The sequence below is a fragment of the Stigmatopora nigra genome, chromosome 12 (genome assembly GCF_051989575.1).
Source record: "Stigmatopora nigra isolate UIUO_SnigA chromosome 12, RoL_Snig_1.1, whole genome shotgun sequence".
Lineage (NCBI taxonomy): Eukaryota > Metazoa > Chordata > Actinopteri > Syngnathiformes > Syngnathidae > Stigmatopora > Stigmatopora nigra.
Genome location: NC_135519.1, coordinates 4,235,270 through 4,258,529, shown reverse-complemented (window position 1 = coordinate 4,258,529; position 23,260 = coordinate 4,235,270). Strand labels below are relative to the sequence as shown.

General features: G+C 37.3%; 1 protein-coding gene across 1 annotated transcript in view; it reads left to right on the top strand.

Annotated features, from left to right (window-relative positions):
- Positions 1–23,260, top strand: part of eys (EGF-like photoreceptor maintenance factor) — an 82,404-nt gene that overhangs the window by 34,842 nt on the left and 24,302 nt on the right. Inside the window, exons 28-40 of the mRNA XM_077729412.1 lie at positions 514–685; positions 929–1,007; positions 1,484–1,674; positions 3,336–3,460; positions 3,971–4,095; positions 4,929–5,142; positions 8,765–8,952; positions 9,098–9,189; positions 11,630–11,780; positions 12,159–12,262; positions 12,412–12,572; positions 16,031–16,207; positions 20,448–20,598. Coding sequence (XP_077585538.1) covers positions 514–685; positions 929–1,007; positions 1,484–1,674; positions 3,336–3,460; positions 3,971–4,095; positions 4,929–5,142; positions 8,765–8,952; positions 9,098–9,189; positions 11,630–11,780; positions 12,159–12,262; positions 12,412–12,572; positions 16,031–16,207; positions 20,448–20,598 — 1,930 coding nt within the window. The remainder of the gene's footprint in view (positions 1–513; positions 686–928; positions 1,008–1,483; positions 1,675–3,335; positions 3,461–3,970; positions 4,096–4,928; positions 5,143–8,764; positions 8,953–9,097; positions 9,190–11,629; positions 11,781–12,158; positions 12,263–12,411; positions 12,573–16,030; positions 16,208–20,447; positions 20,599–23,260) is intronic.

Below are 23,260 nucleotides of genomic sequence, written 5' to 3'. Positions count from 1 at the left end.
TTGGAGTAACATTTCAACTTCAAAGTTGATTTTGCTATCAAATTTAGGAGATCAGTGATCCAATCAGAGCAAAGTGCATGTGTGTTTAATATTTATGAGAAAATCAGCCATGTGAGCTGCCAAGCAATTTTGAGCACCTAAAATACCTTGAAGGAGGATATCCTGGGCATTAAGGCCAAGATGGCCTTAAAAAAATAAATCAATAAAAATAGGTGTGGTATGGGATCATTAACTTTCCTTTAAAAAAACGGAACTATGGTCTAATGAGCTCATTTCAACTTTCCCATGATGTGATATTCTGCATGATGCGTATAATTCATTTTGACCTTTATTATCAAAACACACCCACACCCAAATACTGTATATATAGTTTTAGAAAATGACTTCTAGAGTCTGACTGTCTACTGTTGATAGGTTGCTAGAAATGTATGTTTTCTTAAAAATTTAAACAATACAACACAATTCCTTTCTTGTTGTATTTGACTGTTTAAAGAAATGGGCTTTATTTGCTAGGACCATGGTGTGAAGTCAACATTGATGAGTGCATTTCAAAGCCGTGCCAAAATGGCGGGAGATGTATTGACGAAGCCGATCAATATCACTGCGTGTGCCCTGACGGCTTCTCAGGCCCCAACTGTGAGACCAACAGTGATGAATGCTTGTCGGCACCTTGTTTTCAAGGGAGGTAGGTATTTATCTCTGTCCCCTTTGAATCGGAAATGCTGTAGATTAGGACAAACCATGATGAAATGACTTTGAATGAATGTCCTTCCACACACACTCGTGATGAATTCCAGGTTGTCAAATGACATGTTTCCCAATCGTGTGTTTTGCATTTACAATAGAGCTGCTTTAAAAGAAACATTGTATTTAATCTCAACTCTTACTCAAATCAATTCTACCCCCTTCTGTTTCTGACCCACTTTAGCTGTCATGATGGAATCTCTTCCTACACTTGTCTCTGTGATGCAGGATGGAGCGGCAGCAGATGTGAAACAAACACTGATGTGAGTGGAGTTTTAATGATTAAACCTGCTGAATGTTCGGGAAGAACTTTGTTGTCTTTGTGCAGTCTCTAGTGTCACTAACTTTATCAACTGTTCGAAACGATAACGGAACCGAAGCGGTGCCATCATGCAAACTTTGTACAAATACCTTCAAGTAAATGACTCAGTCTAACACCTAATTGATTGAAGCAGTATGCAGCTTTAGATGGACTGCAAAGATAAGGCATTGGGTTACTTTTCTAAGGTGTCTTTGAACATTTAATTGAATCTTTTTGGATTGGCCGCGCAAGTTCTATAAGACCAGCCAAGACACCTTTCATGTTGTATAAGCACGAGAATTGGTGATAAGATTGTTTTACACACTGTCAAATTGTATTTATGCTGAGTTCAAATTAGAGTCAACAACTATAAAGGGCATAAAATAATGCCATATGTATACATGTTTGTTGTGAACCATCTTTGATCCTTATTTGCAGGATTGTGCTATCAAACCCTGCTTGAATGGAGGCTCATGTGTGAAGATGATGGATAAATACTTGTGTACTTGTCCGGATGGTTACTCAGGAAAATTCTGCCAGTATAACATTGATGCGTGCAAAGAATTTGGTCGCATTTGCACTAATGAAGCTGCATGCATTGGTGGGCAAGGACTCAACTTTACTTGCAGGTGAGTTTACTTGTTTCCTACTGTTTACCTAAAACCTCATGACATAAGAGCAATCTAATTATTTAATAGTGTAAAAGGCCTTTACCAAACATATAAAACACCAACTGATTAGACATTTGTTGTACCCATTTGTAGTTACCAGAGGAAAGTCAATGTGTTTTATGCTGTAAATATATATATATTTCAAATAATTGAAAAAAATCCCAAGTGCAATGCGAGTCAAATCAAAACAATTTTCATTGGCCTTGTAGATTTGACTGCATGCCAAGTTTGGCCTGTCCCCAATTAAAAATACATTTGAAGTATTTGATCATATGGCCTAATGGTCCTTCAGGTAGACTGCCAGTCTGTCATTCGAATTTAATTGCACACATTATGTCCCCTAAGTGATGACACGCATCTAAATACATGTTTTATGTGATTAAAGTGTGCATTTTGAACTCTGTACACTGCCTCCAATGTCCTACAGATAATTGCTTTGTATGACCTTGTACTGATATGTCGCTATATGCTCTTTGTCGTGCTTTAAAAGTATCCATGACGACAATGACTTCAGAAAGAGCACTACCATACATTATTCATGTAGAGATTGCATTTTTATATCTACTTCAGAGTAGCTAGTATTTGTTTGTGGTTTTTTTTTTGTTTATTATGGGCAGGTACTATAAGATAAATTTGCTGTTTACCAGACACATTAATGTGTGGTCTGGTATAGATTTGAAAAACAAAAACAAAAATCAAGATCCAAGCCAATTACTTTTTTATAACTGATTTACCTTTGAAGATTTTATGCAGTGTATACAACAAAAGACATATTTTTTCACTCTAATCATTTAAAGTTCCTTTTAAAATAACCAAGTTTAATTCTTTGATGCAATATGTTTACTTGGTAAAAAAAATAATAGATGTGAATGAGTAGATAAAAAAAACTGAGATACAGATTGATGTTATCTGCAGAAACTGTTTGAAGTGATGCATATTGTGTTCTGCACCTGTCTAACAAATAGCCTGAAAAACACATTGTTTTCCATGTGTTGTGGGCTCAAATGTCACGCTTGACAAACTTGCGCATTCGCTCTTGTTGCTAAGATTGAATTAAAAATACCTTCCACACCTCACTCTAGCAAAAAAAAATATATATGAATGATTAGACCGTTTTTATATTTTTTAAAATGCTTGCTGAGGTCACACTAAAGCAGTGTTTTTTGTTACAGTCTTCGTTTCTGTAGATACTATTTAGATATATCATATACATTAAATTTACAGGGGAGAAAATATTCAATATTTCTAATGTTTGTTAGTATTTTAAAAGGAGATTATCGAGAATCATTCTAATTTTAGCACAAAAAAATGAAGTTGGCTCCCATGATTTACCTTCGAGGCTAAGAAAAGTGATGTGGCGGACCACATCTGGCCCCAGGGCCAGTAGTTTGAAACCAGTGATGTTTCTGATCAACTGAAAGACAGATAAACAGATCCTTCAGGGCATGTCCTTCTAACAGTTGAAAAGAAATCTTATTAATACGCTTTGATGGCTAAAACAAAAAAAGACAACAGCCGACAGGCTCTGCAATAAATAATGAAGTATCTCTTGCTTACAGCCAACACTGGAGATAGAACTGACAGCCTCCCACATTTAAGAACATGATATGTTTTCTTAGCTGTCCAGCAGGTTTCACGGGGGATTCATGTGAAGTGGACGTTAACGAATGCGGCTCATCTCCCTGCCACAACGATGCCATTTGCCAAGATCTTATTAATAGCTACGTCTGCCAATGCGGGTCAGGTAAGTCCTTCAAATGTTGTGGAGGTTTGTCATATGACATCAAGCCAATGAACCAGACCGTCTGTTACAAGAATCCTTTGTTACTCATGAAAAGGCTGCATCAACTTGCATTGCCCCACTTTCCCAGAGTGGACTTTGCCATATGTCCTTCTTTGTTTTTGTTTTAACCGGCCATTCATAATCGAAATAAGGTGCTTCAAGTTACAATCATGTCTGTACAGTATCACTTCCACTCTTCCCAGCCATCCAATAGTCATCTACCTGTCTCTGGGGAATGATCCAGACATACAGTATGGAAATAATGTGATAAATAGATGATACTGCTGCTACCTCATTAAAATGGATGCAGCGGCCATACACTTAGTGAAAGCCTTTTCTTGTCTGTGCATAAGTGTGAACCCAAAAAGAAGAAAATCAATGTGGGAGCATCTGATTGATATTCACTTCAGAGGGTGGAAGTGGGAGAGCCAGGGCTCACCAGTGCACTCTGTGGGCTTTTGTTCCTGGCAGGTTGGACAGGCCTTCACTGTGAGGATGACATTAATGAGTGCCTTCCACAGCCCTGCAACCAGGGGATCTGCGTTCAGCGTGATCCAGGCTACGGCTACACCTGTTTCTGTCGTCCTGGATTTGTGGTGAGCCTCCCCACCTGTTTCTTCCTCACCATTATTATTAAAAAAAAAAATGGAATTAACCTATCTCCTTCTGCACTGGCAATTCACTCCATAATCATGATTATTATGAAGCAATAACTGTACTTCGCTGTACTGCTGAAATACTGATGTAATCCTGCTTTAGCAATGACTGGAGTGGAATATGTCTGGCAGGCGTGAACAAGAGTAAATTGGATCAGTGCCAAATTTAGTCATTTGGATGCACTTGCAAGTTCATAAACGTATATTTACCCTTATCAAAACAGACATATCTAAGCAGGGAATTCACATTATTTCTGATTTTATAAAATGGTTGGTGGAATTTAATGAGAATGGGATTTGGGGCATATAGTAAATAATATAGTAAGGATTTGCCTGAATTTTGATGGGTTGCATTTTTTTCAGGGTTTTTTGCCACCTCAAATTCCCAATTCATTGATGTTAATTTTTAATTGGAAAAGCTCTATACTAAAAGTTTAAAATGTTGTGTGTCCAAGATTACTAACGATAATCCTATGATTGGTAAAACCCATTTCGCTGCCAAAAAAATGGTTATTTTTTGCTTTTGCCCCACTCTCCAACAAAAGTACATTTCAAATTGGTGAAATCACATCCACAAACAAACTGCTCTGGTAATTTAACCTCATTAAATTGCTATTCATGCCTAACACCACATTTACATAAATGCCCATAATTCAATATTACTTCTTCAGGCAAGAATCTGTATTTTTCATACTGTTAACATTATATACAGTTTGTGTTTCATTTCACTCACACACACACACGTCTACTGGCTGTTTATTCTTTGTACACAGGGGAAAAACTGTGAGCACAACTATGATGATTGCCTCTTAAATCCATGTCCAGAAGCATATTCCTGTGTAGATGGCATCAACAAGGTCACCTGCCTCCCTCATGGAACGGATGCTGTTCCCTTGGAGACTGCACTCAAGAACATCACTCGCGGCTTTACACCAAGTGTGCAAACACTGACACTCCGCTCCTCGCAGACAGCTGAGCAATCCACAGGTACAAAAGCACATTTTGGGAGTTATATAGGCGCCGGACCGCCGCAGTGTCCTCACGCTACCTTCCGTATTGCAAAGATTTAATTCTCCGAGTATGAGAGGTTGGATCAGTCTTTTTCTTGCTCTCAGATACATATGATGCTTGGCTTGATGCTCTGTCTTGTGTTTTTTTTATTTTGTTTTGGGTTTTTTTCTTATTCGTGCAGCTGGGAAGAACAAACAACTGAAATGAGGAAGCAGGTGGTCTGCAAATTGTCAGTCACAACACTGAAAGAAGGTTCTAAACCAATCAATTCTTTCTACATCCTTTTCCATTGACCCCTCTTGGTCTCTGTGGAATGAGTTGAGACGCTATCTGAGTTCAATGTTTTCCCCCCCAAAATGATTTTATGATGTTAAATGGTGGTTGTCAATGAATTTAAAGATAAAAGTATGCGATAAATAAAGGCACTTAGTCTTAAATAAGTTTAGAACAAGAGGAGTATTGAGTAAATCTTGTTTTGCCAGCTCTGAAGGTCTTGCTATAGGGTTGCTTTAGTTTTCCAGGGGAATATAAAATATATTCGGAGTCTTAAATTGTAAAGGCTTGAAAGTCTCCTGGATGTGGGTGGTACATTTCGAAACTGAACACCTCAGAGACACCCTTAAAAAAAATGTCGATCCCTGATTGATTCTGAGCAAACTAATGTTGAATAGGAAGTCAAATACATGACAATAATATTGCTTACGTATAACAGACAAATGGCAAATCATTTCAAAATTTTACAGTCACGAGAAAAGGGTGCGGATCAGACATTCTCCACGTTGCTATTGCTATTCACCTACATCGTGTTAGAGAGGAGGCAGATTGTTTCTTCTTGACAGATGAGGTCTGCCTTGGCTTTGAAGCTGTTTATAGAGCAGCAGAGCAGTTAAGCAGACCTATTGAACACAGACAAGCTTGAACCAATTCACTGTGACACGCTGAAATTCACTCTGGGCCAAACATAACTGAGTCTTCCCAGCTGCACCTGATCCGTTCTTGGGTTGCACGACGCTGGGATTATTAAGACACGGTTACTTGTGTTGAGTCTAGAAAACTCAAGGTTCATCAGTTATCCTCTATGGACAATTTTGAATAAGTTTCAGGTGGAAGGACAAAGAAATCTGCATGTTTATCTAACCGGGTCACTGTCAAAAGGAAAGTTGTGGTCTTACTGCAGTTCGAAATGAATTCAGACTGCTTCTTTAAACCCTCGTCTGATAAAAACACATCAATAGGAATTCAAACAGAGGCAATAAGATACTGGTATACAGACACACCCTTTGCTGAAATGCAAGGTCTTCTTGAGATAAGCATTTGCTAGAGACTCGTCTGAGGGCCTATCAAAGAGAATAGTTTTAAATTTGAATATTAAATGTTCAAATTCTATGAAGTCAAACTCATCTAAATGAGAATCCGCCTGTTTGTAGAGATAAGCAAAAATAACCAACTAACAGCTTGGAAAATGAGTTTCTAGGCATTTTGCATTTGCAAATTGTATTATCAAACTTGATAAAATGACAACAGTTGTGAAAAACAATGTCACAAAAACTTTACATCCACCTTTAAATAATGTTTAATAGTTTAAATCAATGATTGTTAATATATATTCATTTCTCTCATTTATAGGATTAAAAATAGCCCTTGTATTTGCCAACACGTTAGAATAAGTCGTTGAGAAATTTGCTACAGTCCTGAATGATTGACTGTCTGAAAAAACTCATGAATTATTATTAATAGCTATTATTTAAACCCATCGAAGGTCCAAGCAAAGAGCAAAAAACATGTTAAGTCTTACACTGGGAATGCAGTTTCCCAGCTTTCCACATTCACTTAAACCTTTTTGTATCACCTCGCCTCAGAACAAGAATCACAATTGTTGAACGTGAAGAATGACATTTTGCCTTGCCTTGAGGCTCAGAAATTGCTAAAAGTCTAAGAATGGTCCTCTGCAGCGTTTTATCTCAGTCCGGTGACAAGTTCAATCCGTCAGTCTATTGGATTAACCAATATATCATGGACAAAACAAGATGGCTATCCTCTTTTCTTTTTCTTTTCCAATAAATTGGAAATTACATCTGCATACACCATACACACACTCACATATAGTACAGTAATAGCATATATATATATGTGTATATTCTCATTCATTTGAGATACTTTTTACCCAATGAGGTGACTGGTGAATTGTATACAAATTTGTAAGAAAAATATATAAAGGGGGAAAATGGGAGAACTTTGAAGGCGAAACTGAAGCTAGCTTTTAATGAGGCACCAGGTTCAGTCCTTGCAACAGTCTAATAGTGCATCAAAGACTACATCAGACCAAACAAGTCTTTAAAATGAATGAAAAGCATTGTCTCTACTGGCTAATTTCACATCATCAGCACTGGCAACTTTTATTGTCAGGGGTAAAGAACACAGCTTTCTATTGTTACGGTCTCGGTTAAGCCTCATTAATTCTCAGGTCACAGTAAGTATGCTCCTCATGATTGTCTTCTTTTGTCAATGGCTTCTCTTCCTATAGCTTTGCCATACAAATGGGATATCAAGGTAAACCTGCTTGCCAAATGCCTCAAAGAACATGCCGTTAGATCAAAAGTGCTCGCAAGCCTTTTAGGAGTTGACGTGTAACAAATATTGATAGAGGTCTCCCTTGTGCTTGCTTGATTAATCATGGCAACCACTTTAAAGGAGCTTTTGCTGATTTCTCTAGTGTAATGAATGTCTTTGTTTTTTTCCCCCTTTTTTTGGTTACTTGTCCTCCAGATAAGAATAGACGGAACATGAGACAAGTGCATCCACAAATGCTTTTCAATTTAACACACGTCCCGCTTTGACATCCCAGTAACAGATTTGCACCCTTTCTTTCAAATGAGAAATACAGCGTATCGAACATAGGCTCCCTAAATGCAAGGCCGAACCTGTCGTTTAAGTGGGTCCTCGACACTACGCCCAATAAGTTCTCGGCCAGGGAAGCTTTAACAGGAGTGTCCCATAATTGCCTTTTCTCACGGATGATACAAGACAAGTTATTCCACTATAAAACTCAGCATGTAATAAACGGCCATGACTACATTGAGCTTCTCTCTCCTGGTATTGTGCCATTTGCATGCTTCACAGCTTTCTACCCGAATAGAATTATTTTCAGTTTGCCGCTACAGTGAGCAAAAAGGGGAGAAAATACCGACAGAGAAGAATTATTTGCAGTTCTTTTCATATAAAAGCAATCTACTCTACCTTCCTTTCCTAAGTTTTGTGCCGTTCTCTTTCGGTGTATTTCAGCTGTATTCTATTCTTGTTGCTAAGGTTATTTGGCGAATACATTTAGATTTTATGCCCCAACAAAAGCTGTGGCAAGGGACTCGGAGGAATAAAAACAGGAAGTTCATATCGGTTTCGCATCTTTCTGGCTAGACATGGAAGCTGCTCGGTGATATCGGTCAAGGTGATGTTTCATAAACTCACCCAGTTTTCTTAGGTGGAATTGTATGGAAAATACAACTTTCCATGCAGGGATCAGGTCTGAATCTTTTGTAGAGTGTCTTGTAGAGATAAAGATACTTTTCTCATTATTTTACTTTCTTTATATTCTCTTTAGAATCAAACAATGTCCAGTATTTTGGAAATTCATATCTGGAATTTGAAGGGATTGACCTTAGCCCATTCAACGTCACCGTGAAATTTCAAACTCAAGTCAACCATGGAACTATTATTTATTTGGGCCAAGGACCGGCTGAGGAAAATATCATTTTCATGGAACTCTTTGTCACGGATGGGATGTTACAGGTAAAATGCCAAGATGATAATAGATTATATATAAAACATAAACACACGTATGTGAAGTATGTTTTTCTATGGAACACATGTATTCATGTGCACAATTTAGAATGTATTTAGCATTAATTACCTTCAGTTCTCACTTTTCTTTCAGTATGTCTTTTCCTGCAATCAAGAGGGTGATGTGACGTGGATTAACACCCAAATTTATGTTGATGACAACAAAGTACACATCGTCAATATCAGGTATGTTCATTCCAATTGAATTGCATTGCAATGTGTGGGATTATCATATCATGGAATATATTGTGTATTGGATTGGTAATTTCTATTTACATTTCTAATTTTATTTGCTTAAACTCATTTGCCTCTGGGTATATTTTTCCTTTAATGAGTAGGTAGCGGCCTCATTGCATCATAAGCTTCTTAGCTCTAACATTTAAATACTATGTTCAAGAGTATTAGCGCCTCTGGTGGTATTAACTTCCCATTCTTAGTTATTGTTGTCAAGTGTTAAAACATGTGTTCAAAAATAAAAAATGTAAGTCAAACCAGCAGGGCATAATCATAATGAATATTTTAGTTCAAACAAGTGTTTATTTCAAAGAAATTTTACTCAGTGACACACAATGCTGTAATTAAAAAGCGTGAGGTTTTATTAGCTCTTTTTATGTCATAATTTTTAGTTTTTCCCCCCAAAAAAAGATTTGCAGTCGAGAGCCAAGCATAAAATCAATGCTTAAATAAATTAAAGTGAGGCTGAAAACCTTTGACATATTGTTTTTGAGTCTTGGCACAATTTTGCAAGCACTTTTCAATGATGTTTTTAGTTCCATAATTGTAACTATTTGGGCTGTCCCAAACCATATATTTATTTTAGTTTTCTCTGTTCCTTCTTTCATAGCTGTGACAGAAAAAGACCAAAATATGGACATTAGCCTTAATTATAGATGAGTTCCAATTTTAAATGTCGCTGGGGCTTTTAACAATTGTAAAAAGTCAGACAAAATAACACATTAATAAATTGTTGGGTAACTACTTCTCATCATTCTTTTTTTTCTCATTTTATAGAAGAGAAAGGCAATTTAATTTTGAAACTATTGTAGCTTTTGCACTGCTTTTTGGTATTGTAAAAAAGACATAGTACTTGGAAAAGAAAACTATGACAATATAGAATAGAAGATGTGAAAAACAAACAATGTTTTCACATTGTTACATTAAGCAACACATGAACATAAAGAAGCTACTTAAGTTATACTGAATCTTGGCAGAGGTGTTGAACATTTCTTGGAGCAATCTGGCACGATTACCTTAACACCCCCACAGCACTGCAGAAATATACTCCATATCTGGCCTAAATATCAATGTGCATATACACAAGACTACCAGGTTAAAGGGGTAGAAAACTCCACCCCCTTTTTTTCCTTGGAAAAAAAATAAAAATAAAATAAGAGTGGTAAAAATCCATCATCATGTTCTTTGCTGAACCCTTGGAGACAGTTTGAGAACGAGAGCTGTCATAACTAGAGGGTCAAGAGTGTGGAAAAATGGTTGTCGGTGTCACCAAGCAAAGACTTTGTAATTGTCTGACAGCATATGCCGTCCATCTTTGTCTGATTTGACCCAGAGCTACCACACCATGGTCATCCTTAGCACCACACTCATAATAGACTTTTAACATATCTCCCCATTGAAGAGACTTTTCAATATGTTAAACAGAAACCCGGTGGGGCTGGCTTCTCAAGGACGGCGTGTACACTGCCCTCTGGCTGTTGGCCAGGCTGCTCTGGCAGACTGCTTCTAAATTAATCGCCATCCCATGCAAGGGAGCTCTTGAGAAAGGACTTATGCAGCTTGCAGTCTTTGCCCCGAGAATTTATCCGGTGTATGCAACAGTTTGCAAAGTGAGGTCTAAACAAATCAATATAGACTGCTGCGTGGACCTCCCTTACTTCCACTCCCCATAATAGAAGGTATCAGAGGAGAGGGATTGGTGGGATTTGTGGCCTAAGTACCCTCAAAGTGCTGATAGTTAGTGCTGCATCTGCACTGATGGAAAAATCGGCCCCCTCTGGCGTTTCAAATAGACATTTTGAGAGACGGACCTTTTGAGAACAGCCCATGGTTCCTGGGTGCTTCAGAAGTCTGTTACTAAGGAGAGACCTTGAGAATAGACTTCACAGTGGGTATTGTTCAAGATATCATTGCCTTCCTATTAAAGCGTGGTTGTTGCATTCCTATTAAAGCGTGGTTGTCACATGTTGACGTTGTTAGAACTAGCAGGCATCAAAATGTTGTAGGTGCATGGTTTATAATGAGCAGTGGGAATGTGTGTTATTTGAGAATGTGTTCTCATTATAGTGTAACACATGTAACTCTGAAAGTAAAACTAAACGATAATAATGATGTGAGGTGAGTTGTGTAAGGCTGAATAAGTGAAATAAAATGTATATACGTAATTAGGGATATTGGAGTGTTTGCAGGTCTGACTAACGAACCTCTAGGATCTTCAAAGTTGTAAATTCCATCATTTAAATATAATAAAATGCTTAATTTTGCACCCCATTTCAACTACAAAGCATTGAAAATCAATCAATTCTTTACCCAGATTTTTTGGGGATGAGTTGCAGTTGTGAGTTTTTCATTTTGAACCCTAATAATCACACTTGTATATTTCACTTTTTAGGCAACATGTGGGTCCTTGTGAGGCTGAAATAACTCTTTCTGGCCATGGAAAATTTAAAAGAGCTGCAAGTAATTATGGTTTGAAACCTACCATAAAAAAAATAAACCACATCTTTACCGGTGGTCTTCCGCAACGATACTCAGCCAATCAGGTAAAGTTTGACGAGTACTCGTGAAAAAGTCATCACTGCCTATTGAAAGAAATGTTAAAAAAGATTATCCTACCCAGACTTAATGGAGTGTTATAAAAGCTACACAGTTGTTTGTTGATTATGCATTGCCTCTGTAAACTTCCAATCCCCAACTGGTTACAAACTATGGTAAGACTATATAATAGCTAAAAATAAACATTTATCCATGAAAGAAAATCAGTTTATAGTTATCTGGGGAGTAAAAAAAACCTCATCCATCCATTGTTCCATTACTTCTGGTGTTATTAATAAAGTTAAAGGGTAAAAAGCATGCACCTCTGTCAACAAATAAGAGATTATAACTGTTAAACTATTAAAGATAAATCTTTTTTTCTCTAGAGGGCAAAGCCTTTCTTCAATTTTACAGGCTGCATTGAAATCCTTGAATTTAATAAAGTCAGCCCATCTGATGCCATCAATGGCAGCAACTTTGACTTATGCAGGTAAAGTATGGCAGGATTTTATGTGTTGTTGTTGTCAATGTTTGAATCAACCATACATGTGGTGATCATCATTGGATTGGATAACTTTATTCATCCCGTATTCGGGAAATTTCATGTATGGCTGAATTTTTAATTTCACTTACCAACAGTGCCAACGTGACCGGAACTTCTGCTCAAGCACTAAAGCATGAACTTTGCGGTGATGCCATTTGTCTCAATGGGGGATTGTGTCGTGAACTGCGACAACAAGACAAGCATGTGCCTTCATGCCAGTGCCTGCTTCATTTTACTGGAACATTTTGTGAAAAAGGTACCATTTTCCATTTTTTTGTCCATCTTATTTTTGTGTGCTCAGAACGTTTCCCACTTTGGACACTCTGCGAAACACAAAACTTGTACAGCAACTCTTTCGTGACCTCAACTGTGATATCTTGAAGAGGCAGCCAGCTAGTAATGTTGGTTAATATATGCTGAGCCTCTGTGGGTAATAGGTTTCACATCCAGGCAGAATAGACTCCCCTACATTAGGAATTTTGAGTGAAGTGAATTATTCAGGACATGATTAATGAAATGAAAGATCCATATAATCAGCTTGAACCATTTCTGAATGAGAATGCGACCTTGCGGCAATTGCCCATAATTCAGCAGAAGGTCTCGCTCAGGTCCCCCTAACAAATACCTCCTTTTTGTACAGGAGGCATAATTAGCAATACAAATATAAATATACATAAAAGGAAATACATATGCAAAACATATCCACTTATAAAATGATCATTATTCCTTTCCCAGAGAGTTATTAGAACACAACTAATTTATTCCATCAATACAATTCATTTTAGACCTTTTACATAAATACCATTTAACCCCAGCATTTATTTTTTGGACCGGAGAACAAGTTCTTGCTTATCCAACAAATTCTCCTAGCCATGAAGTCTCGCTTTAAAGACCAGCAGTGGGGCTTCAGATTAGTTTCTGCTGACTTTGTGAGAACGAACCGTCCTCAAAAGTATGTTATGCAGTCTCTCAGGTTTAAAGGAGTCCAATCTTATACAAGCACTCATCCATTGCTGTACTTTGCAACCACTGATTACGATGTACTGTAGTAGTCCATGGGCTGTTTACATGCTGACAAAGCCTTTGCTCATGTTTGTCACCATGGCAGCTTTCCTTGCTAACAACCTTGTCTTCACATCTCGTTAAATTAAGTGATGGCCACAAAAGAAGAGAGAGTCATCTCTGCTCTTCGTTGTTTATCCAAATGTCATCTTCGGATGGAACTAATGACATTGAACTGCTTACTTGCATCGTGAAAGCTTGCATGCTTACACATCAAGAGTACACATTGCATAGACTTGCAAGTTAATTTTGAATCAAACTGATTTCAGTAAGATACATATAATGTGCTTGGATCTAATGTAAAATGTATTTATGCAGGTTTCGCCCTCAAATCTTATTTGTTGTTTAGTCATTTGAAAATGGTGTTAAAAGCCTAAAGCAGCATGTGGGATGCTAATCTTCTACTGCTCAGAGTAGACAACCCATTTACATGTTTTGAATATTTATTTTCATTGTCTATGTTACAGAAAGCAATATCATAAGGTTTTACAAAAACTGCCACGGTTAAAGAAAAATCTAACCTGCTCGGTGGAAATATGCAAGGTTTTTTTTTTTTTTTTTTAAGATTACATCACCACACTTGTGGGTGTTTTTGTTGCTCTGATTATTTCAAGTCGAGATAAAATACAACTGCTACAGCATTATATTCTATTTTTTACCAATGCACCTGTAAATGGTGACAGTATAAACAAAAAATATTCATTGAATTTGATGACTTAAAATGTCTTTCAGACACTAGTATACATAAATAGTATTTAATTATTAGTGCCAGTAATTTTAGTTTCAGCCAGTTAAAATTTAACTTGAATGTTTCCATTAAACTTCAAAGATTAACTTTTTCTTAAAGAAATAATTTGTTAAAGTTGCTTTCAAACTTGAAATGTCAATTTATTTTCAAGGTCTAAAGTTCTTGGGTGAAGAAGGCCAAAGAACAAAAGTACTCAAACTGTCCTACAAATTCTGGAAATAGGTTACATTAATTCATAAGACAGAATAAAGCATGGTATCATACTTTTTTTTAAATAACCCTCGATAAGGTAGAACTTTTTGAAAAGACATAAATGGGACAAACCTGCAATCACCTTTCATTTGAATGATTCACTCTCAGCCGACATCCTACAACAGACCTTCAGATATTCAAGAAATAGGGACATAAGGTAATGAGCCGTAGAAGGAGGTCATAATCAATACAGACTGAATAATTTCCCGCCTCGATGGTTTTGTCTTTTATGACTACATCTTTCCCTCTAAGCCATTTAGTCCTCAACTAATCCTGTCATCATCACGTAGCTTTCAATTGACTACTTGCAGGGATAGCACATTGTCGTTTCTCCAAGGTCTAGCACCAATCACCTCCTATTTGAGGAAACAATTTATTATATCTTAGAAATCTAACTGGCATGACCATATTCTTGGCCACTTAATATTAAACAGTCATTGACCAGGCACCCTTTGAGATTAAAATTCTGAAATCACAGTTGTTAACTTTAGCCGGTCAAATTTGAAGATCACAAATGTCAGGCTGAGGACATAAAATCCCAAATCTAGAAGGAAGCTGACTATTGCCTGGGATTGTCACTAAATAAAGTATAGTATATAATATACGTACATATATTACAGAAAAGGAAAACTTCCCAAACGTAACTCTTAAATTTGCTCGACTTTTGATAAGGACCTCATGGTGTCAGTCACGATTGCAGCACAAATGCATGTTAATAATCATCATTTTCATTCAAGTTTAAAAAGAAAAGTGAACTAGGTACTCTTCCTAACAACAATATTACATAAATTGCAGGAAAATGGGCTGTTTACTTGCCTATTCCTAAAGTCTTGGCAGGGACCATCTCAAAAGTCCTGCCTTTTCACAAAACAGTGGCAAAAAATGCCCCTGCTAATGATTTACATGATATGTTGTCATGTAAACCCCCAGGAAAATAAATATCTACATGGTTTTGGACATTCATTTTATGACTTGGGCTGGAACTGGCAATTTTGTATCTGTCATGAAGCCTAGCTCTCTAATGCACTCTACCAGGTGTGCAATGTCATTGTCTTTTGGATCTGATGACCTGAGTAGGCACCTCCTTCAGCTCCCCTTCAAGTCATACCCTTTGTCATCCAGGGGGAAATAACAACACCATATAGCCCTGGCAGAGAATTGCTGACTGCTAATAGGCAAACTGTCAGTGCAGCAAAGGCAGACCTGACAACTTTGCTCGGTGTCACTTCAACTACACATGCTGGCTACAGCATTGGTACATCAACACTACCCAATGGCGATCCAAAAAAAGAAAAGTCTGGATTTTAAAGGTCCTTTCTGCTTTGTTCTTGTTATTTTTACTTTGTATTGCATGCATATTATGCGAAACCTACGCAAGCAATGACACGGGCTCATGACATAAAAGCCAGGTGAGCTCTTTGTCAAGACAAAAAAAAAGTCTATTGATTCAAAGATGAATGGAATGGAGATTACTTAATCTGAGAGGCCAAATTTCAGGAACTGAATCACATCATAGATCAGTACAGATATGATAATGTATTGGCCACTGTTTAATTGCTTCAGTTGTTATTCAGAATATCCAAATATCATTTTCTCTTTTATGAAGGAGTAATGTGTTTTTGTTTTTGTTGTTTTTTGTCTTCTTCTAACAGAGTCTAAAGTATACATCCCAGCTTTTGATGGCACATCTTATTTGCAGTTGCAGTCGCTTACATCTGTTCTCCATACCTCTGATTCCAGTAATAATGTAGCCCCTCCTGCCAAGGACACCACTGTTACTCTCCATTTGACTGTGAAAACTCGATATACGCAAGGCACCATTCTCTACAGTGAGTATAGTTTGAATTTTTATGTTTGAAAGTATTAGAGCATTGCGGCATGCAAACGCAGATAAAACAGAAATATGCATTTCTGTACAAGCCAATTATTTTGATGGCGTTTAATGTTGCTTTTTCCCTGCAGATGTCCTTGTAAGTGCAAATTACCTAATGTTTTCCATAATTGTGATATTAATGTCTCTTGTGGGACTGCTTTCATCTGAATTAAAATCTGAACTTTAAAAAAAAAAAAAACTTGCAAACAAAACTGTGAATTTAAAAAAGTTATTCGTGGTAAAAAGCTAAGTTGGCCTTGGAACTCATATGAATACTGATGAAGTATCAAGTGCCAGGCAGGTCAGTGAATAACTGCAGTACTGAGATCAAGGGGCCAGTTTGTGGGTTTTCTCAAGGTAGTCAGTTTTCCTGGCAACTGTGTTTCCTCAATGGAACCAACTTATTTTTTGTCCATTAATGAAAAGATTAAGAAATCTAGAAACAGCATCCTTGTTGTGGTGATTACAGATGATCACATGTTGCTATGGTTACAATCCCAAGCATCTACTAAATGTGTTGGTTTAGTAGATTGAGAAAGCGTTGAATTTCTGGACAAAGACAAGCCAGTCTCAGGCAGACCTGCTGGAGCTAAGGCTTGCACAAATTGAGCTGAACCTTAACATTAATTCTGTGTGCTACATTGTCCTGGCAGCTCTTTTGTTCTCTGAACTTCACCCATGCATGCACTCTTGTCTTTTGAAGCAGAGGGACATTTTGATAGCTAGGCAGACACCAATGTACAGAAGTTTAAAACAATACAGCATTGTTTTGGAATCACTCAGATCTTGGTCATTTATTTCAATGTTGAGTTAACTTTCAGCTATGTGAAATAAAGCTGGATTTTGCAGATGTAGTTATTGGTGTAAAAATAATTTGTGCTTGACTGTTGGCAGTCATTATGCTGTAATTGTAGAAAATCTGCTCGGTTAATTGACTAGGTAGACAGTTTAGATTAGGGGAAATAGTCTTTGGGCGTAATGTTATTGAATATAAAAATCAATTGGCTTCAAATCGAGCTGCAGGGAAACCCATTTTGTTTAATAATTTAGATTTATAATGTCAGTTTTTTTCTTGACAAGTGTCGGTGTCGAAATAGTCAATTTGGCGTCACTAAATCTTGTTTTCATTATATTAGTTTTCAAACTGCATTATTGAAAACAGAATTGATTATGCAGTATAGGATAGGTCAAATAAATGCTTTAGGGGAATGGTGAACCTTTGTTCTAGAACCATTGTGTAAATAAAAGTAAGATGGCGACCAAAAAAAGCAGGTCTCAGTTGAGCATGGTTTTGCCCTGATGAGTGCAACCACCCCAATCGTGCAAGGCTATCTCTGCCCTGTGTGACTCCACACTGAGGCACTTGCAAGTCCAGCAGAACTCTAACCTCGATGGATTGGGTGGTGATTATCCGTGATTGATTTGCCACCAAACGCGCGCAGACATCACAACATTCATCTCTTGCGCTGTAACCCAGATTAACCTCTTATCCGTGACATCACTGTCCAGTTCATGGCCTCTCATTTACATTTACAGAGTCATTATACATGGCAATGCACTTCAGGGCATCCTCTTCAAAATGATCAAGTTATTTATTTTCCGCTATCATCTTTTGAAAATCACATTTCATTTTTAGGTGAAAAGAGAAATTGTTAGTGCCTTGCAGAGAATGACTTGTCACAAGGTCCAGCAGGAGGACTTCATTGTGATCAAAAAAAGGAATTAGATCATGTCAAAAAAAAAATCCTAATCATTTCACCTTCTTCCTGTCAAGACTCACCACCTCATTTATCAGCTGCCACACATCATCTGGCCTCTTTGATTTTTAAGCAAGCCCTCATCTTGGCCTTTTTCAGATTTTCTTATAGATTAGTCCAAAAAATAATGACTACTCTGATGACATGCCATCTTTTCATCATTACACTCACAGAGAGAAAAAAATAGGTTTGAAGCTTGAAGTCTATTCTATAATTCCTAATTATAATGAGGTCTGTTTGCTCAGTGTCATATTTGTCTGAAATGTTTACCTTCAGCTCCTTGCGGAAGCCAGGAAAAAGAAACCGTGATGCTTGTCATAGGAAGAGACGGATGTTCAGAAAGCATACATTGAGGGCACATTGCCTTTTATCTAGTAATACTTCCTGGCTGATGGCAGAGCATGTCTTTGACATCAGAGGATAGCAATTGCAAAAAAAAAACCCTCCAGAGATTAAACAGACAAAATTAATCAGGAAACAACTAAAAGACATACATTGAGATGCAAAAATCCTTCATACTAGAGCTGATTATTCTTACATACCCCCTCTTTTTTTTTGCTGTTACACCTCTTCCCTGAAGCAAACATGTATATCTCCCCCTGGACTTCAATTGTCAGCTCAAGCAGAGAATTCCGAAGCGATGGGGTGAGTAAGAAAGAGGCTATATATGAGTAAAAAATAAAAAAAAATGGTGACAGAATCCAACATAAGGATGAACGCAGAGTAGCAGCACCATGGGGACTAACAACCATGTCCTCAATGTTGAAAAATGGAAAGTAAAAAGATGGGTCAGTCTTGACACAATAAATACTACTTGTCGACAGATGAATAATGGTAGGGGCTTCCAGTTCTTTTGTTTTGAAAGGACGTTTGTTGCTGTGCGAAGTGAATCATTGACCTATATGGCTGTCAACTGCTCAATCATGTTCTGGATTGGGTACATTTTTTTATTTGTTTTGTTCTTAGGGGTCATCATGTAAAGGAATTTGTGGGTTTTGAGTGCCTAAAACATGTTTGTATCGCTTTTTTTCTGTTTCTAACCACTTTGTGTGTCAGACACACCAACTTTAGGGATGAAAAAGCATTGAAAAAGAATTTATGCTGGCCGGCTTTTAAAGTTATTTGAGTTATATCCTTTACAGTGTAAAAAAAAAGTTAAATCCCATGTGGAAGAACTAAAAGGAATGTAATTCCAGACTGACTTTTCACCTCGTCCTGCTCAACGATCCTCGGTCGGACAGAATTTAAAATCCATACGGTTCATCTTGCCCTGGTAAATGTAAATTAGCTACAATTGGAGAGTTCACGTTAAATTTATTTTCCCTGAATTCCCAAAACTGTGCTTTTAAAGAGCACTTTTTCTTGGTAATATTTGCGGTTGTGATAGTTCACCAGAGAGGACGACGAGTCATACAGGAAATGGTGGATTATCTGAACATGATTTTCCTTTTGCGTCCCATTCTGATAATATGTCACAGTTAAGAGTCTCACTGTCTCAGTTTATGATGAGAAAGACCTCCAAGTCAGCTTATAACAGGCATTATCTGACTCCAGTATTAAGCTAAGCGTAGCCTATCTGTGACAAAAAGATGGGGGATTTTCGAAATGCTCGTCTTATCCTGAAGGAATTGTTGAGCGCTGTCATATCAGTAGCCATGCAGGCTGGAAACAACAAGCTCAGCTTTTGCACCAATTCCTCTCATCCATTTCCATTCTTTCTCACTCCCCATCACTTTATCACACATGGCAGGAGTACTACAAAGACATACTGAACTGCGTCTCAACGGTTTGCACCTATTTGTCCAAATTCTTCAAGCATGTGCCAGATTTTTCAAAGCGCTTTGACTCGGTCATCAAATCAAAGTACCCAAGGTTGCTTATGTTGCCTCTTGGTTGTCTTTTGACCTCTTCTTCTTGATGGGATTCAAGGTTATTAGTGGTTTCGTCATGATGGTATAATGCTTGCGCTTTGGTTTACACAAAGACACGTACATTCTCACATCTTCTTAGGGAATTGTGCAGGATTAATGTGCATCCTCCTTCCTTCACCTTGCCGTAGATCCTGAGCTTCTGTTTGGGTGTTAGCTCTGTAGTTCCCTGTCGGACCCCCGCTGTTTTTCTCCACTGTAGACGCTCCCACTGTGGAAGGATTTAAATTAGTCTGGAAATTTAGTCGGATGTTCAACTTGTGATGCAGCTTGGTGCTGTTGTAGGATCAAGTTTGGATTCATGAAAAAGTACAAGTATGATTTCCAAAGCGTTCTACAAAGAAGCATTTGGTGTGATAGTGATGCTTCTGGAGATACCATTTGGCCTAATTTTTGCTTTCTCAGAAGCCTGTTAAAGATGGATAGGAACTGGCAAATGTGGGTGAAATCTCTTTGCTTGATATTATGATGACAAATAATCAGACATGGTATTTTTTCCCAACTTTTTCAGCTGAGGAGCAGACGTTTGGGGGGACTTTCCTTCATGTGTTCCTCCAGGATGGAAATCCTGTTGCTGAGCTTGGATGTGGTGGTAAACATGTTCTCAATGTGGCAGCCAGCCAGAACATCAACAATAACAAATGGACGCCAATGACAATTCGGTAAGAATCATTTTTTGATTACAGTTCACTCCACTGCTAACTAATTTAAGAAAACTACTTAAATTTACAGATTTTCCTTAGAATATTATTTTAAGTATTTGTAACTCCCCTTATCCTTAACTTGAAGAGTTAGAAATAGAAGTACAATTAGTTCTGCTAATTTAAATGATCAACATGGACAAAAAAAATACTATTTGGAGTATAAAGAGCTGAAAAAGAACTTGTTTTGCTATTTCTTTGTGCTGGTACATTTATACGAGAACGGCCAAAGAAAATATGTTCACTTTTATAAACAAGAGCAGCACCATTGCGAACGGATTACGAAGGCAATGTTTTCAATGAGACAGCAGATTTGTTTCACCATGTGTATCCATGTAAAATTACATGTTTAATCCAGATAAAAGTGATCACACTGTTTGAGTCTGAGCTTTTGGACAAAAAGAGTGAACGTCTGCTGCTGAGCTCTGCCTCCCTTTTAGCCTTAAATTGTGAAGCAGTTCAATTCATATGCAAATGAGGACATGGCATCATGTGGTTAGGTTTGGACAGTGACAACCTGCTTTTCCCAACACTTGGGTTGTCCTCATTGAATCAATTTGCTTTTTATACAGCTCAGGTCATACTCTTGGCTGTAAATTTACAAATAACACATTGCTCATTCTCATTCAGTCTTGCCTTTGCCTTTTTTTGGATTTTAAATGTTCACTATTTGGTCATTTTCTGCACATGTCATCTTGTCAATTGTCAGATCCATAGAGACATATTCTTGTCAGTGTGATGGGTAATAGGCCAACGAAAAAAAATTATATTCAGTATACATATCATAACTAAAATGCATACTCATGGCCCCTTTTTGCTCAGCGCAGTAAAATATTTGTTCAATCTCTCTACATACCTTTTGATAGCTTATTGAAAATGTCTTATATGGTCCGGATGGGCAGTGTAAATTACCCATTTTTATTGCATTATGTTTTACCTTCACACCACGCGAACTCGCATATTATACCACCACGGGGGAGGTCAATTAGATAGTGAGGCAGTACAAGTTCTTGAGAATACTCTTGACTATGGGCGGAATGGAATACTAATATGGATGTTAATTTTTGTGACTTTAATGCATGTGCAAGAGCTTGAAGATGTTCTACCAGGCAGTTATAGCAAATGTTATCTACTTTGCTCTTGCCCCAAAATTTAAATTTAGTCCAATTAGCTGCATATTAATGACTTTCACTTTGCCTCCAAAGCATGTTGAAATTGATTTTTTTCCCTCTTTAACTCAACAAATTAATCATTGAACAGCTCTTACACTAAGCATAAAATAAAGAATTAATAATCAAAACATGAAGCTCTAGTTAACTATAGAAATTCACTTTGCAAAACCCCCAAAAACATTTTCTGGTTGGAAAACATTGGCGTAACCTACCATGGCAAATCTTGTTTGCTTTTTTCTTATTATTGCTAGATGACAAATGTGCGTGGTATTGGAAGAATCCATTGTAGTGTTTAGGTGAGAATGTACTGCAAATAAAAAGTTTCTTGCCTTTCTTAGCTGTTTATCCATGCTGTGCTGTTATGCACTGCAGTTTTTATAATGACATAATTGCTCCCACAAGTAGTTGGAAGGATGAGTGCAAATCAACACATTAACCAACGTGGAGGGTCTATTTAAATGACATTAAAAGCCCTCTGGTGGGTGATCTACACAGCTGCTGCACCTGCTCTGAGCTTAGCAATCTTACTTCTCTTCTAGTGACACAGTTTTGGGGGGCGAAAATGTATTTCCTAAAGTTTCTTCTTCTTCTTTTTTCTTTTGGTTATTTTTTTTTCTTCCTTTTTTTTTTTTTGTTCTGACCAAAATCTCGTTAACAATTCTCCTTCTTCTGCCAGACATTTGACAGTGTTGTCTGGCTACCACACTTGAATAAATCATGTTCCTTTTCTTTTTGTTTTATACATGCAGAAGAGGTTTGCATTGGGTGTGTTCTTGCTGTGTGTTTATGTACATCCACTAGCAATTGCAAAATCAGAATAGAATAATGCAAAGGTACATTATATATGGTATACTGGGGATATATAATGAATAGAAATGCAGGTGATTTGAAAAAAATTGTTCTAATATTGACATGATTTTCCTCTTTTCTGAAACGTGATTTACATTTTGCTAGATTTTTGGTTTTTAGGAGTTGGTTGACTATTTTAACACTTAGAAAACTGCATTCCGTATTAGTTATAGATTTTTGTTCAACGGGTAATTCTGCAAAATCACCTCTGCTTGTCACAGGATGCGAAACTTCAGGTTCTCGGAAAATGCTATTAGTTTAAACGCTTGCCATTTCCTTTCTCCCTCCTCTTGTCATTTCAGAGAATGGAAGTCTTATTACTGTCTATCATTAGGATTTTGTACTCGTTTTGCTTTCTAGCTCTTCATGTGTAGTAGTCTTATCTACATCTGACAAAATGTTCATTGAACATACAAACATGAATCCTCTCTAAGAATTCTCTCAAATCCACATAAACGTTCTTGTTCTCCAGACCACATTAAGCGATAGACCTGCGATTTAGTAGCAACTTATGCATGGTCATTTATTGACCTCTCCAGCTCCCACATTGGGCGGGTTAAGAATTATAGCAAATGAATAGCTAGATGGATCGTACCAAAACG